Raw genomic sequence first — 17,744 nt, forward strand, 5'->3', positions numbered from 1 at the left:
GCCCCCGGGGAGCGCTAGCTACCTCCCTTCATTGTGTCTGACAGGTAGGGTTCTCGGGATCCTAAGGATGCTCAAGAGCCGCTGCCAGGCGGATGCTCTACCCACAGGCACAAGCGTGGAGCCCGGGCAGCGGCGCTGAGCCCAGACAACCAGGCTGGGCGCCGCGTCCTGGCTGCGGCCGTCAGCTCCGCGTGCGTCAACGGTCAGGGAACAGCAAGTTACGGGGAGGGCTGTGCTCTCGTGTGTGCCTGGCTGGACTTGGAGTTCAAAATGTACATTTTTATCAAATGTGCTGCACCATGTGGCAGACCTGCCCTTAGCAATCAAGCCAACAGCTTTCTGCAGCTGAGCGAGGAACTGGCCGCAGACGCCAGGCTGTGATCTGAGTCCTTAATTCAGGGAGTGCCCAGGAGGGTTCTCTTCTTTGCTGGAATAAGACCCTCACTAGTAGGGGATGTTAAAAAATAACCAAGACAACAAACCCAAGAGAGCACCTTCCACATCTGGCTACTCAAGGCTGTTCTGTGGTGGTTGGTCCAGTAATTTTGACACAGCTCACACACAAGCAGATATTGTGCAACTTACCAAGCAGAGTCTGCAGGGAGAACACCTGCTGGCTGGACTTGCTGCTCACCCTGATTCTCAGCATTGAGTTGAATGTGTGAAATCTGTTTCCAAGTACCGAGAGCTCTGCATCTGTGACCCGAAAGGCATTAACACTTCTGATGAATGAGAGCTCCAGCGGTTCTGCATTGCAAGCGAGACACTGAAGAGTGGGGGAGCAGAGGTGGTGAGTTACAGCAGAACCGAGCATGGAAGGATAAATATGATCTAGTGCGTTTACAAGACTGATCTTTTCTCAATGAGGAAGCTCCACCTTCATCTGCCTTTAGAGAAATGTTTTGTCAAACTCACTGGAAGAAAAAAATAAAACAAAACACAACGTTCTGCACCTCAAATTGCTTAGCAGCAAGGGAGAGGTCTGCATTTCCAAGTGTCACTTTTCTGGAAGAAAAGCAGCTGGCAGATCCTTCCCTTTCAATACTAACCAGATCATTTTACAGGCATTTTGGGAAACTGAAGCTATGCTTCTTCCACTTGCATGCTCAGTGGCTGTAACAAACAGCCCTGGCAGTTGACAGGAGGTAACACTGGGGAATGCAACACACTGATCATCAATTCTGAATGTGGATCCCAAGAGAATGCGTTTCCAGGGTTAAGGGAGCAATTCTCATGTACCCACATGAAAAAAAAATTGAGTATTCTGATCTCACAGCTTTTCACAGCCCTTGAAAGGCCATTTAATAGGAACAGTGGTTCTCTTTAGCATAGAAAGGCTCTCATCCCAGGCATTTTCTTATTCCAAATTTGACTTGAAGATGAAGAAGTATCTGGAAAGAAGATTCGTCACCAATGCAAATCCCTATTTCAGAATTTATTTTCCTTTTTGAGAGCTCAAGGTCTCACATGTGGATGCCCCATCCGCCCCATCTCTTCTACCAGGTACAACCGTAACAGCCTACATGTCACCAGCCTGGAGTCCTCAGTGCTGTGCCCAGTCTAACTTTGGCTTTATGCTTTCAATAAATCTCTGCTTGACTGGCGGCTGAATCTGAGTCAACAGGTCAAGAAGATCATCAGTACAACTTTGGGATGGGAGGGAGAAGCCTGCTATTCATTACCACAGATCCAAGGAGACTGGCAAACAGGAGACTTTTCAGTTGGGAGCCATAGTTATATTTTACCCAAGTAAGCCTCTGAAAATATTTCAAGTCTTCCTGAACAGAAAAAACATTTTTGCAAGAAGATAACTTCTCAAATATTTTAGTTTCTTTCCATGATTACAAATTTTAAGATTAAGCCAGCTCTATTGGGTGAAAGATTAGGAACGGTAATAAAAATAACCTGAACAAGACCTGAATTCATTACTTCTGAAATGGTTGCCTAAGGAAGGCACAACTAGTCTTTGAAGTTTCTAATTAACATGACAAAAAGTTGAAAGCTATCAGTTTGGTTACTTCAGGACTTATTTTTCTTGTTACTTAAACAAAAAAAAAACACCAGAAAACCAACATTCAGAACAGGAGATGAACATAAGGTCCTCAGGTTCAAACCAGCCCTACATCTATTTCCATGTTCTGCAGCTCAAAAAACCACATTAAGCAAATTCAACTTGATGAGTGTTTTGGTTCTTCAATGAATACAAGAACATTTGTATTCTCTACTCCTATATTATGCTATAAATTGTTCCCTAAGTAGGTCACCAAAACCATTTCTGACTGTTTCAAGACAGATAATTTCTACATGAACTCACAAAACAAAACCAGAGCCTTGGCTGTCAGGGCAATGACAGATCTCCATCAAACCCACTGCTGTCAAAAAAGTAAGGGGAGTGCTCTTTTTAACTTGGCATCTGCTATCATGATTCAACTCTTTGCAGAGAAATATACTATTACTCCATATGGCAGCTTCCCCAATTGTAAAAGGGCAGCCAACTTCGATGGCAATGAGAGAGCTAGCAAATTAGCAACTAAGTCTGGCACTAATGAATGCTTCGCTGTCTCAATAGAAGGTAGCTGGAGGTTTCCTAGCTTGTTTTCTCTTTGCTTTGTTCTAGCAGAAGATGCTACAAGAAACAAACCGTTTTTCCAGTTCCTTTAGAGATTTAATAACCCAAATACTTCACTTCCCTCCTGATCAAAGGAAGCAGCAACTTGAGAATGCCTTGAGAGGGTCCCTGGTGTTACGGAGGCAGATCAGCGCTGTCACCTCCTAGAGACTTCCCAATTTCCCTCAGAGCAGCAGGCAGGTTTTATCACAGCTGACCCACATGCAGTGATGCAACCTCATCTCCGTGACCTGGACGCAGAGGGAATCCAGCTTTTGCACAAGCTGGAAGGGCCCTCTGTGGAAGACAAGCACATGCAATTCATTCACTGTCCACACGCTCCCCCATCGCATGACTGAGCTCGGAGCTGGAGTGTAGGACTGCTCGTTTGAGTGCCAGAGAAGCTATTTCGAGCTGTTTGCCCAAAGACTCATCAATAAGTCATAAGCCCCAGAATGGAAGTCAAAAGAACGGAAAAAAACAGTTGCTCAGGCAGAATAAATAGTAACTTCCATTGCATTCTCTTCATCTAAAAAGAGAATGAGATGCTTCAAAATATTCCCCTCTATGCGCGGCTACACTACAGGAACCCAACCCAGTTCCATCTCCTGGAGACGTGAGGCTAGTGAGATGTGCCATAGTGCAAACTAACCACATTTTTGGGATACTGGGAAAATCATCCTGAGGAACCATCTCCACAGAGCAGAGGCAGGAGGCACACGGCAGCGGTGGGGAAGAGCTTCTTTCCAGGGAGGACTCTCTGCCTGGTGAGAACTTCAAGAGCAATGTCCTGAGGCATGCCAGGACTGAAGGAGGCAGACTCTGCTTCAAACCAGAGGTAAACACCTCCCTGGATCTGTCCTGTCCTTATCAGCTTGGCAGCCCAATCTGATAAAAAGCTTCTTCTAGGGAACATTGTCCCCGACACGCACCAACAGCCTCATTAACGAAATATCATCTGCTCACGTCACTTCTCTCCTGCCTTTCCCAGAACACATCTTGTTTGCACTGGATTAAGCTATCTGGGGCAGGGGTGTGCCAATGCCTTTGTAAAGCACCCTGGAAGTTAAGAGCACTAGAGAAATACTAATCACTCAGCAGTCGCTGTCTTCCCTGAAATTCCTTTACTTGCCTCACTCTTGCTGACAGCTCTTGCTGCCGGCTCCACCATAAGCGTGTGCTTTCTCTGTTCAGACCAGCTCCAGTTCATGAGCCCAACCAAACCTCACGCCCAGCTTACTGAAAAGTGTTACTGGAGCAGACAAAGACCTTGATCTACACAGATGCAAACAGTGGGTTTGAGGTGTTTGAAAAGGCAAACTCACAAAATTCCAGAAATGCTTGCTTCAGCCTTCAGTGGAAGAGACTAGAAAAAGGAACAGGAAGTTGTTTTGGCTGGACTCACGGCCCACATCCAGGAGGTCTGACAGTTTACCCCATGCACATAGTATTTTATTACTAGAGTCTTATAATATTGCACCGAGCCAAACTGGGCTGAGCAGCTGCTGATCTCCCCCCACCCAGAACAAGTCAATCTTTACCTGGAGGTTGTTCAGAGGCTCCATTTTCATGACTGGTCCCAGAGTGTTGAGGGGCAGGGAGACATCAATACTTTGGTTTGGCATCAGAGGTGTGTGAATGGCCAAGGGGGTGCTCGGGATGACTCCGAAGCTGGGCAAGAGAAAAACCAGAGGTGATGACAGCAGCAAGGCATTGCCCAACACCTATTCTCCTTTTGCCAAGCACAAGCTGGCTCATGTTCTCATTACCCACAAGCTGCCCCTGCTGTTCCTCCGGGGAGGAACAGCAGACACAGCAGACACTCAAAGCAGGACAAGGCATGGGAAACTCAATCAGGTCGGTCTCCTTGACAACAAGCACCATCCTGCCCAGGGGACCAGCATCTGGGAACTCTTCCATTCCCCACACAGCACTGGTCTACGTGCCGAGCAGCAGCCTGCCCAGCAAGGAGCGGCACCTGGACTCGACTCAAGCCTGTGGGCTGCCTCTTACAGAGCTGCAGAGCACTAGAAGTAGAGCATATCACACATTGCACGGCTGTTGTATCATTGGGAGCCATGAAAGAAAGAACTGGAGCCAACGCAGAACAAACACATCACCAAGGAGGAGTACATGGTTTCTAACAGAGCACTGTAGAACAAATGAATCAACACAGCCAGCTGTCTAGTCCCGAATGGCAGCGTCTGGCTCTGTCGCTTGGTTTGAGACTCCTTCAGCTGGGGACATATACCACCGTAGCAAAGCGAATGTTTACTTGCCCGTTCAGTCCAAGAAGCGTTTAATTCCACAGGCACCTCTTCTTAGTGTGGGGAATAGGAAAAGCAGCTAACATTTAACATCACACTTCTGTACTATGTCCTGGCTTCTTTTTGAAAGCAGATGGAAGGACAGATGCATAAGACAGTTTTGGTGTCCACTCATGACCCCATTTCTCTTTAGCAGAATTCACATTAGCCCAGAGGTGATATTTACCGGAACAAATACGTATAGGCATCTATTTTTTATTTTACGCACTAAAAACCTGATACTGTCTCTGCACAGAGTCAGCTGCATGTGTATTGGGTATGTCACTCTTCCAGAAACCAACAGATGCCCCACTCTTTGTTGTCCTTAGTTTTCAGCTCTAGGGAGCTGAAATGGGAATATTCTCAGCAAGGGCCTAGCCCTGTGACTTACCTTCTGCAGCCATTTCACCTTGGGGAAATAAGCCCCAGTGTTTTCCCTAAGATTCAGAGGGAAAACAAAGTTGCTTTTTGCTACTAAGTGGCTGTGATACTACAACTCTAGCTGTCATTTATTTTTTTTTAATGTTTTATCCCAAGACTGCAGTGAATGCGATTAGCACCAGCAGGAGAGGGGGAAAAGCAACAGAAACTTCTCAATCACAAACCTCAGTATTTAAACCTAAAGTGCCAGCCCACTGCAGCTCTTTCCAATGCACCAGCCACAGTGGAAAGCAGTGACAGGAGAACAGTATTTGTAGAAGAGTAAACAGTAGTAGATTGTACATGGAGCATGTGCTGATATGCTCCAAATGAGAAACTGCTGGTTTACTGTACTGTATTTAAACTTCTTCCATCCTTGAGAAGTACCGTGTAGGTGTGGCTAGAATACAGATTGATGTACAGGGAAAAATCAAAGCAAAACAGCTTTTTTTTTAGGCCAATGACACATTTGCATATAGCAGCTTAGCAAAACTCTCCAGAAAATATAGCAGTCCAGAGAGAACATTTACTAAGACTTACTTAACATAATGTCTTTTGTAAGTAAATATTATTCCTCCCAAGAAATCCCAAATTTGCAAGGCTAACAGCAATACTAAAGAGATGGTTTCAGTGGATCTTTGGTATAGAGAACACTTTTCCAGTGAAGGGATATTAAGAAATATGGGGAACATTTCTGTCATAAGATAAGCTCTCTGACTGGGAAGGGTATTTGCGGGAAGACACCGGGGCTGTACTGCCATGACATGCCTTTTGGCTGAGGTGGGATTCTGAGAACGATCCGTATGCGCTAAACATTCAAGCGGCTGCTTCTTCTAACAAAATTGTTCTGCTGCCAATTACAGGGAAAAAAAAAACATGCCATAGGCTCTTACCTTGCAACTTCTTCATTGACAAATAGCTTTATTAATGAGACTCGCATTTCCAGACAATCTGAGGGGCAGCACAGCAATTAAGTCAGGAAGCAGAGGCATTACAGATTGATACTTGTACAGCTCCAGCGCTTGCCTGTTCATGCTCTCGCTTTCCTCAGGGCACTTACTGGCTATAAAACCACTAACCTGCCTAACAACTCATGAGGCTGCTTAAAAACTCTGCAGAGATTAAATGGAGCAGATGCTGCTTCAGAGCTGGGAGAATAACGGGACCGTCTGCTGCCCGTTTCCTTACAGATTTATCAGTCTGTATTTTCAGCCCTTTCACATAACTGTGGTGTGATGGAGAGTTCAGGCTGCATCATCCAGATGTTTCCATGACTGCATCACATTTACACATGAAAATCCTCCCTACCTCTAGCAGTGCAGACAAACTCACAGAAGCACACAATCTTTGTAACAGAGCGGACAAAGTGAATTGATTTCTTACCTGTTCTTATTGAACTGAATGGCAAAGTCGGTCATGTGCTGCAAAGCCTTATTGGTGAAGTTCATCTCCATGTAGATGTGTCCCTGCCTGTGACTGAATGTGCCTGAGATCTCCAGTCCTTTAGCTTTCACTGCAGGCAACCAAACCTTGAACACAAGAGAAGCCATTCTGCATTAGAAGTCTGGCCTGAGGATAACAAGCAAGCAGAGTTTTCCAAACAACAGCAGAGTCCTGAGTTTGGAAATTCAGCTGCATTGGCACATAAAGTCCACAAATGCTAAAGAAACATTATGGGGAAGATAAGACATGGGGTGTTGAAAGGATCAAGCTCACCAATGAGAAACAAGCTTGCTGTTCCTAATCCATGTTCCCAGCACTCACATAAGAATTCAAATATACTGTAACAGTGTGCAGGAGAAATAGTGAAAGCCTGCGTCCATCATACTAATACCAGACTTACCAACTTTGCTGATGGACAGTCTTCTCCAAAGATCTGCTGGGCTACTAGAGGCAGGACAATGCTAAAGTTTGAACCAAATAACATCACAGGGCTGATACTATTAGCTGTTTGGGTTCTGGATTCCCAAATCATCTTTGTGGGAAAAACCCAGACTCAAATTTGAGTGGTGCAAAATGAAGTACTTAGCTCTAAATCACTGGGTTATTTTGTACTTAGTCTTATATATGGTGTAATACTGGCAAGCAGCTAAGGACCAAAAGCTTTGAGTAAGCTCTGCAGTACCTTGAGATCCTGGATTTCATAGGATGACTTTAGTTTATTCATCCATCGATTATTTAATCACGGTGCTAATTTTTGTTTATTCCCTTTCAGGCATGAAAGGCTAATCCTGAGCTGCCTGTGGCTACTCCACAGCCTGTTACCAGAACCATGCTCTGCATCTCACAAACCTTCAGACTAAGCGCGCTTCAGCCAGAGCATCTGCGATCCCTGTCACTAACGGAGCATTTATCCGCATTATGCTGCTGCACGCTCATCGCCATCACGTGATTTTACCTTCACTGTCATGTCGGATTCTTCCAAGTAAACAAATCTTCTATTAAAGTTGCAGCAAATGGTATCCTGCCCTCAGTTTCCTGGGGAAACTTGCTAAGAAGTAGGTCTCCAGGAAAGCTGCTCTGACAAAACTGAAATTCTCATACCTTATGTAAGCTGTTCTTTAGAATAATATTGTTACAGGGAAAGCTAGGGAAGTGTTAAAAAACCAGAAGCCTGAACTAACAACTAACATGGTCTCCAACACAATGTTTCTCTGCCTGGAAAAGCCCAGGGCATCACTGATGGGACTGAGCTGAACTACAGTGCCCCGATAGAACCAGAGACCAACAATAAAGGAGACAAGTGAGCAATTTCAGATTTCTTGTAGCCCAAGGTAAGCATACTGAGGGTGTTCTTTTTCCTTACGTACAGACTTTGGAGCCACATATCCTCCAGGAGCCATGCCTATACCAGACGAGAGCTCGAAGAGATCGTTGAGTCCACTGCTCACCACCGCTGGGGTGGGCGAAGGGGCGAAGGTGGCTGGGACAGAGGAGGGAATGTAGGTCTGGCCCACCTGGAGGGGTTAGAAAGAACAGGCGCCGATTAACATCACATATGAAGAACACTACTTATTAAATAAAGCATGAACTTGGTCAATATCCTAAATATTTTAAAGCCGTTTGCAGCTTCCCCAGTGAACTACCAATAGTGCTAAATAATGCATTTGAATTCCAAAGCTCTTGGCAACTAATCCCTACACTCGGCTGTCACCTCAACCATGCAATAGCTTTCACATCATTTTTTACAGCTCCAGTTATCTAGTTTTACTGTAAAGGAACGTTTCTTCTCCATCTCTTCTTCTCATACAGACAACATGCTTTGTGAATCTACCCTACATAAACCCAGGGAAAAGAAAAAATGCTTCAAATCTTCCCCCAACTACAAGAGTTTTCAGGAATCTGCAAGATTTTGCATATCCAGAGATAGCGAAGGAGTCATGACTGTATTGTGTACTCCCACCCAAAGCCAGAGCTCTGCATTCTCAGCACTGTGGTCGAAAAGGCTCATTACACAAAGCAGAACTAGTTGTCTCTGTTTGCCAGAGGACAACCTTTTGCAAGAAGGGCAATTTTTCCCTCTCAGGACTTAAAACGAGGGCACCAAACCCAGAATATTAACCGTTAGGTGCCCAGCTCCAGGTAGGATGGTCACACTCAAGTTAGGCTCCCAACTTGCCTTCCGTACTGTGAGCAGAAACTATGTGTTTGAGAACAGGATTTGCCACAGTCAGCTGCCCAGAGACAGGCAGAATGGCCAAGGCAGGCAAATAGGAAACACTGGTGACACTCCTGGGTCTGAAGTCTCACTGTTCTTCTGTGTTCAGGAACCCACCTGAGATGTGGAGTTTCAACCAATCCTTTGGACAGGGAGGACTGGTGGTTTTACAGAACTGCTCGGGGGTTTATGCTGACCCAGAGGCAGAGACCTGGCTTTGCAGGTATGATCTCTACAGAGTAAGTATCTCCCACGTCCCGGCGTGTGCTGCCTGTGGGCTACAGGTATCCTGTACCACTGGCTCTCCTCTGCCCTCGTGCTGAAGCTAGAAAGAAATGCCAGATTCACAGGGAAAGAAGGAGAGACAATGACCGCAGCCATAACAAGGGTCTCTGAAAAGCCCTCCCTCCAGAATTGAGTACGTTTTCCTCACTCAATTACTGGTGACACAGCCCTGGACAGAGGGGCTGGGGCTTCCTCCAGGAGATGGCTTTTGGCTGTGGGTTGGAGGCACATTCTCTCCTCCTACCCACCAAGCCTCCAAGTCATCTTGCATCCTTTCCCCATGTTTTCCTGGAAGAAGCTGGTATGCATTGGAAGTCAAGGGTGCTTTGGAAGCAGCCTGAAAGTCTCTCATGTCCTGGCGAGCACTCTGGGCACCGAGACACTCACAAAGCACAGGCACACAGAAGGAGGCCGGTGGCAGGTGGAGTTCAGCACTGACCACGCATGGTAGGAAAGCTCAGAACACCTGATCCTGATGTCCAGGAAAAAAATCTTACGTGGCATTTGGGAGGAGAAAAGCACTGAGTTCAGACAAGCCCATGGTGACGCTGGGTTAGGGTTACAACAGAACAGGCTTTGTGAGTAGAGAGCTGCCAAAGCAGTTGAACAAGGACTGGGGTACTGCCAAAGTAAATGCTGGTGCTCAAACTGAAAGCTCTGAGAAAGAAGAGCTAAGCGGATGGAGTCAACAGCTCTGGCCCTGGCTGCTCTTCGGAAAGCCCAGGCGACAGCTGGACTCAAAGCAACATAGGTGGGGAGCTGTGTGTTTCAGTTGCAGTTGTCCACTTTCAAACATCTGCAGTGATTTAAGCATCTTCCAGCACATAATGGGTGAAATTGCACTTAAAAACCCTGAGCTTTGAGCAGCTTTTTAAATTGGGGAAAAAAATGGAATGGCACTTACTGCCGGGCTTCCTCCAATGCCCCCGCCAAGGTCACTGCCAAGCTGAAAGAGAGAAGGAGAGAGAGGAGAGAAAGACCGAGTTCATTTAAGCCAAGTGTCAGGTGGCCGGAGCGGAGCTCAGCTGATCGCACTGCCATACAGGACAGACAGAAACGCAATGACGGGAAAGCACAGGGAACAGAGGGGCTTTTTTTTGCTGTTGCGCGAGCAGAGCAATTCAGAGAACTACCCCACACACCTACTGCAGACAGGAGCGTTTTGCAGGTTAATAAGAACAAAAGCTCATGCCCTCTTGCGCCTGTCATCTGTACCACAAACTCTGCACAATTCTTCATGTTTCATGCATCAGCGCTTTCCTTTCAACCCACCACGCTGGCTGCCGACAGTCCTGAGCAGCTCCACAAAACCCAGTGGGGTAACTGTGAAATGGAATAAAAATAAACCTGCCAGGAAGCTCACTTCCCGAAAGCTTTAGTTTTCTAGGGAACAGCTACGAACTACGGGAAAACACAATGCGCCTTGGCTACGTTCCTCTGACATGCGGCTCTTTTCAGCAACAAGGAAGAAAGAGAAGGGGATGCGTGCCGGCTATTCCAACAGCTCACATAGTGGGGCTTTGTCTTCCCTTTGAAGATTCTCCCCTCCCTTAGACAGGAAAAAAACAGCTTCATGATCTAATGGGCCACTCAGTAGTAAAGAGACCTTACAGTGCAATAGGATATTTCAGCAACAATCTCTGCCAAGCTACACAGTGACTAAAACAGCCACTGTGTACCACCTGCACAACCCTCCGCAAACACTAAATGCTCCCTGAAGCTCTTCTGCCAAACCCTTCTGCAGCCCACCCAAAGCTGTCCTACCACGAACTCCCTTTACAAAGCATCCAAACCACTTTCGCGGTGATAAAGTACATTTTTTAAACATGCACACCATTCTACACGCTTGAGAGAATCTGGTGATCAGGACAGCCTCCAAAGCTGGCTACAAGTGCTGTTTGCGAGTACAGCATCACTCCTGTGAATATTTATACGGCACTTGACAGATGACTGATAGCCAGGAGGAAACAAGCACAGATCTGCAGCAGTTATTCACTACAGAGACATCTCCAGGCCCTCATGTCCTCAGTTCTTATTCAGAAGACCGTGGCAAGTTTTTGCATGGTGCAGGGTTTTTTTTGGTCACATTCAGACAAGGATCATGCCCTGACAACATGCGCAGAGGATGAAGCAAGTGTACGGGTGAGGTATTAATAGGAGTCAGCCCCAGAGGGAAAAGGCTGGACTGACAGACCAGAACACCACAGCCTTGTAGATGGCTTTGCTCTTCCGTATGATGAGGGTTTGGGGAGTTTGTTTGCTTTAAAAGAGCATTTGACAAACTGGGTCAACAAAGGCTCTAGGTATGTTGTTCAGATACGTGCTGATGTGTTAAGATATTGAAAAAAAATGCACCATATAGCTGAAGGCTTCCAGGAGTGCCTGTGCTTAGAGACAAAAAGCTCTAACCTTCTCCCTCTGCACACAAGACTTGCAAACTCAACTTTGTTCTGGTCCCCGCCAGCCTGTTCCCTGGGAGGTCTCATGACAAATATATTTTACGCTGGTCAAGAGATACCAATAAAGTTTCATACTTCCTCACAGCACAGATTAAAAAACGATTAAATGCCTTGCGAACAGCAGCAAAGTTGCAAGGCGGTGACTTACTAGATGATAAATAGCCACCAAGAAAACCTGTAAAATTTGACAAATCCCTGTGCTGTTCTGGATACCCCTTCTATCCCCTGGCATCTCTCCTTCCCCCAGTCCCCACAGGAGCCACCTGATGCAATATTAGCTACCATAAGTAGGTGTTAGAGAAGTACAAATCACACACAATTTGCCTTTTCTTAAGAAGCCTTAAGAGCGTTTTTCCTGTGTGAGACTCAGTTTATCCCTACTTGAGGTCATGGTAGAAATTTATAGGACAAGTCTCATCTTCTGCAACAGCCACCTCTTCATACAGCAACCCATCCTCTGGCTGACCACAGCAGTGCACCACGAAGTCCAGTTTTTCTTGGCCCACTTACGAAATAACAGACAAAAGTGAATTATTCCAAAGTCAAAAGAAGGATCAGTCACAAGACCGAAGGAAGCCAGCCAGAGGATGCAAATCCAATTAACATTGAGCTTAGAAAATAGGGCTTATTACACTGTCAGGTCTCCCCCATTGAAACAGCCTGGCAGAGTTTTGTTCTATAGACTGCTCTTTAAGCCAAGCCATGTTTTAGATTAATATATCAGATCATTTACATCTTGTTACTGGCTCACTGAGGAGTAATAAATGCATCTATTACACCTCATTCCTATTCATAGTCTTGCACACAGATGAACTTCATGCTTTATACTGACAGACAGTGGAGTCCAGAGGAAAAGACGAAAAGGCAAAGAATCCAGTTCTTTTCCAGATATTATTGTATGCACGGAGGACTTCTGGTACTGTTGTCTGAAGCAGAAGAAAGACTGGTTTATCAAGCAGCAAGCATTTTACAAAGGGCATTATGGAAATGACTGAATAATTCTGCATAATCAAGCCAGATGTTAACTATTCTACCATTTCCTACTGCACTCATCATCAGAAGCTGCAGGCTAGGAATCCAACCCCAAAGAAACCCATACACTGGTACCCGCATGCACTCACTGTGAAGGAGGAAAGGAATGACATATTTGGGTTCCTCAAGCTGTCCCCAAGTCTTCCGTTTTCCCTAGCTGTCAGGCCTTGGGGGAAAAATAGAATTTAGATTTATTGCTTGTTTTGAGTCAAGATTCCAGCTCTCACCCCCTACACGGAGGAGAAAAACCAACACTCACTGGCTCAGAGAATTTACCATGAGCCTCCTTACATTTCTAGGTTGCACCCAACATCTCTGCTTTGCTGGGAAGGTCTGACCTGCTCCTGCCAAAGCTCGACTTTACTCCCAGAAGGGCTCTGCACACAGCGGCCTGCTGCTCTCGGGGCTCCTGTGTGTGGGGCCGAGTGCTACAGACACGTGCTACAAAGCGCAGAGCAAACCCCAAGGAGCTGGCAGCTTCCCCAGGTCCCTGCAGGCAGAGCTGGCTCTACCTATATAGTCAAAAGAGAAGTGACAACCGATCTACTCCAACAGAAATAAAATGGGGGAAAGTTAATAAAGAACTAATCAGTTCCACACCAGATCAGGGAGCAACGTGCATGGCAGCAGCACAGAAGTCCTTTTCTCCATTTTTCTTGCCTGTCACCCTTCTATTCCATGAACGCTTTCCCCATTCAGAAACTACAGGTCTGGTTTACCCAATCCTCTTGCAAAATGCCCAAGACCTAACTTTATTCCAAACTCAAAATGACGGAAGAGACGGTAACAGCGACGTGTGTGAGTAAGAGGGAAGGAGGAAGACAGAGGGAACAGGAACCAATTACCCACGGAGTGTCCTCTCCCATCTGGAGTGACAGGCAGAGTGCAGAAGGAAGGCAGCAGAGATTAGTCAGGCGTGAAGTGCTGCTGAACCAATTCCCCAGGGCTGGCAGCTCCAGTTAACCCTTTCCACTCATCTCACGGGTGGGCAGCCACTGATGTCGGAAGGACAACCTGAACCTGCCTGATATGAGAGCCAGCAACAGCCCCATGGAGGAGAGCACCACATTAATACAGCTGCCAGCCCTGCCCCGGCCAAAACACTCATTATATGGGTGAGGTGGAGGAGGGCGGCCACGCCATGGCCAAGGGGAACTTGTGGCACTGCAAAGTCCTGACTCTCAGCCCAAGGTTGGCAGACTTGCCTCTTGCTGAGGAGCACAAAGCCTCTGTCCACGATGAAGAACTGCCGGCTTCAGGAGATGAGCAGGGGATGAACAGACAGCCTTTGGCCAAGCACATAAAGTTCTCCAAACAGGAATTCTCTTTATTCCCTCCAAACTCACCCTGACACAACAGCACTCGAGCAGCCACACGGGTTTAAGGAACAGGCTGAGCTTGACCCTGTATCAACAAAACCAGCACTAACAGCTCTTCCCAAACTGCATCGGTGTCTTTACTTTGTATTAGTTGGCTCGGACAGTGTTGCGGCTGCTCTGCAGTTGAAGAGCATTTGCTCTGTAATTTCAGCTCCGTGTAAGCAGTTATGCTGACTTATGAAGTGCAGCAGGGCTGGAGTTACTGCATTAGGAGGGTTTATTTGCATCTTAACAGCAGCTTGTAATGAAGTGACTCTGCTGAAGCGTTCATGTGATCCAAAGGGGTTACAATCACTTCTGCAACATGACGTGAGGCATTTTGGAGCTCCAAAAATTAACAAGGAGGGTGGAGCCAGGGACAGGACCTGCAACAACCACTACTCAGCAACCCTTTGCCTTGCATCTATAGCATAGCCATGGCTTTCAGAGCAGCTATGTACTTCATGGAGCCATAATCCATGGGTTACAGTGAGACACTTGCTGCCTCCTCCCTCCTTCACACCCCAAACCAAGAGTTAAGCATCACATCTCAAGGCTTGCCGAGCAGAAGGGCTCTGGTCCAAACCAAGGACAGCTGTGTCAAAGGTGGTGAAGGACAGGTCATGCTGCCAATACCACAGCCACCAGTTTCAGTAGCACTTACTACTAATGCTTCGCCTTGCTGAATGATTTCCATCAGCAAATGAAACCAAGTACGAACCATTTTCATCCTCTAAAGTGTAAAAAAGCAGCTCTACAAAGCTTTAGCAGTCCCATTACCGCTACAGCAACAACAGCCTTTAATCAGACATGAATGAGCGACCCACCAGAAGAGCTCCTTTTCCATATCAGCATTGGACACGTGCCCTTTGTCAGAAGTCCTAACAGATGTCCTTTGTAAGCTCATCAAACCAGGACAGCCAAGATGAAAGGAGACGCCCAGCTCCATGTCAGAGGCTGGAGGAGCACCCTGGGGAAGCATCGCATTCACTGCGTAAATGGATGTTGCGGCTGACTTAGCGTAGCCACTCTGTATTTCTAGGAAAAAGTAAATGAAGTTGCCTTTATCAGGCAGGCACCCAGGACTGCTGGAGCAGGCGTTTCTTCCCAGGTTGCAGAGCCCAAGCCACCCCCCGGGAGACGGTGAGCCCGTGCTCAGCTCCCAGCCCTCCATCACGCTTCAGAGCAAGCGCAGTGGTGGGACACAGCCCAAACCATGGGGTCAGACCCCCTGATCCCACCTGATCACACACAGGGACACAGCTTCACCTGGAACAGCCCAAACCAGTTCAGGTATTACAGAAAAACGTGGATATCCAGTGTTTATCAAACAGCTTTACAATCCAGGGCGTAAATCAGTCTGACCAGCTGCCAGCCTTGAATCAATAATATTCTTGTAGATGAGCAGGCTAGAGTATTAAATAAAATCCTTACATAACAGACAATCCAAGCCTGTCCATTCCTACAGATTTACTGCCCTGTCCCTGGGTTTAAAGCCAGCCTCCTTGGCTCCCAGCCACAGTGCCCGGCTCCCAAACGCACAGGCTCACAGCGAGCTGCACCATGTGCCAGGCAACACGCAGCTCTCGTGCCCGATGGATTTTCATCAGAGTGAATGAAGACACAAAAAGGTTTAAAGGCAAAATGACTGTGGCTCATTACAGCACGGATAGATGTCCTACAAAGCGCCGCATCAACAGTAAACCAGGACTTGGAGGGCTGCCTATAACCTGTGTGAAGTTTAGCCACTTAGAGCTGGCTTTAAGGGGATGAAGCATCAAACGCCAGCTCTCAGCATGCACAGCTCTGCATCCAGCAATCTGCTGTCCAAGCAAGTTTTGCTTCTTCCATGTTAGCGACTGCTATAATCACTTCACATTTTGGTGCTGGACATCTCTGACAGCTTTGTAACAGTGGGCTTGGTCACCATTTTACAGAAAAGAGAGCAAAGCAGAGAAGAATAAGATCAGCCCAGGATGGTAAACAGGCACAACCCGGAGCAGACTCAGTGCTGGCTCTGTTCATGAGAGAACAGCATTCCATAAGTCATACAGCGAGTCTGCTGTGGTTATAAGCAAAGTATACCTTGTTCTTGTACTAAAAGTCCTTTTTCTCCTCCCTTTTAAACTGTTAACACATACTCAGCATCTGTGCACACACAATATGCATGTTACATTTAATACCAATTACAGGACTCTCTATGGAGACAAAATAGGTGTTACTCACTAAAGAAATTAACCTATTGAACAGCTGGAGTCTCGCTGATCACAGGAATAAATATCTAGCAATGCTGAGGAAAATTCAAGTGAACAATATTAATTTGGTGTTTATCCAGTCTTACACCATGCAGTCTCTATTTAAATGCCTGGAAGAAAAAAAACCCACTGCTAAAGAAGCAGAAATGTAGAACAACATTTGCTGTGGAAGTTAATGCTTCTGTCCTGTTGGGACTTTCACCACAAGAGCATCCCTCTGAGGACAGACATCCCCTCCAAAGAAAAGGAGGCATCATCAAATACATAAAAGCTGCAATAAGTATCCGAGGGGATCGACACATGACACTGAGTGAATGTGACAACCTGGCTGAGACCCTGCCAGCAGCCTCTTCCAGACCTTCAGCTGCCTTTGTGACACTCACGCTACTGATGCAATCTCACCATCACAGCAACAGAACATCATTTCACGCATCAACTCTAGCACATCCCAAGCCATTTTCTGTAACTGTAACAGAGAGGCTTATTTAGGCTTTTTTACATATCAAACAGTTGCTTGGGAAATGGAAGTGGGGTTTGGGTTGCTCTGCTCTGGCAGTGGAGCAACTTACATCGCTGTGCAGGCTGAGAGATGATGCCAGAGGTTCAATGCAGAGAATATGCAGCATTCTAATATCTTGTGTTCCCCTGACTCCTCTCATCCCACCTCAGATCCAAAAGGGATCTGCTAGTGATGAGCAGAAAACTGGCATCAACAGTAGAGGTGGTACAAACTCTATCACTGGGAGCCTTAAAAAAATTACACTAGACAAAGCCCTGGTGGGAAAACACAGACTCAATCCTTCCTTCCATCAGTCCTCAGCCATGCTTGGTTCCCATACTCTTATTTAGACTCGTAAGGCAACAGGAGGGATGGGAGAAGAAAGACCAAAGCAGCACACCCAGAGGAAGACACCTGCCTTGGCATTCACGGCCAAACAGGGTTACTGCCTGGCAGCACAAGGGCCCAAAGTGAAGCCAACTCTGGTTTGAGGAGGAGAGAGCGAGATGGCTCACACTGCTTTGTGCTTCATGCAGGGGCCTGGGAGCCTCATTCTGTCTTCCCAACAAAGCAGGGGAAGAAAATGCATTAAAACAAAGCTTCAGGGAAAGGAAACTTTGAAGCAGAATAAATTAGGCAACCATATAAAATAAAGTGTGTGGGTAAGATATCTGGAGGAGAAAGAGGAAGGGACTGCTACACTGACAGCCAGGACACCTATCAATATATCAACAGGCAGGACACTGATAAGGTCAGAGGAAGATTTTATTTCAGTCTCAACCTCACTAATTGACTGCACGAGCAGCCCAAGTGTCTGCCAGCCCCAGCTCCTGGCTGGTTTTGGCTCCTGGGGAAGGGGGAAGA

The 17,744-nt window shown here is 46.6% G+C and overlaps 1 protein-coding gene across 3 annotated transcripts in view; it reads right to left on the minus strand.

Annotated features, from left to right (window-relative positions):
* AP2B1 (adaptor related protein complex 2 subunit beta 1) overlaps positions 1 to 17,744 on the minus strand; it is a 74,446-nt gene that overhangs the window by 16,387 nt on the left and 40,315 nt on the right. For 2 of the 3 annotated variants that reach the window (XM_082068150.1, XM_082068151.1), the window contains exons 15-18: positions 10,182 to 10,223; positions 8,145 to 8,291; positions 6,718 to 6,863; positions 4,150 to 4,279 (exon numbers count right to left, since the gene is read on the minus strand). In XM_082068150.1, the coding sequence (XP_081924276.1) occupies positions 4,150 to 4,279; positions 6,718 to 6,863; positions 8,145 to 8,291; positions 10,182 to 10,223 (465 nt within the window). The remainder of the gene's footprint in view (positions 1 to 4,149; positions 4,280 to 6,717; positions 6,864 to 8,144; positions 8,292 to 10,181; positions 10,224 to 17,744) is intronic. The other variant, XM_082068152.1, reaches the window with a different exon arrangement.

The sequence above is a fragment of the Streptopelia decaocto genome, assembly GCF_964273445.1.
Source record: "Streptopelia decaocto genome assembly, chromosome: 18".
Lineage (NCBI taxonomy): Eukaryota > Metazoa > Chordata > Aves > Columbiformes > Columbidae > Streptopelia > Streptopelia decaocto.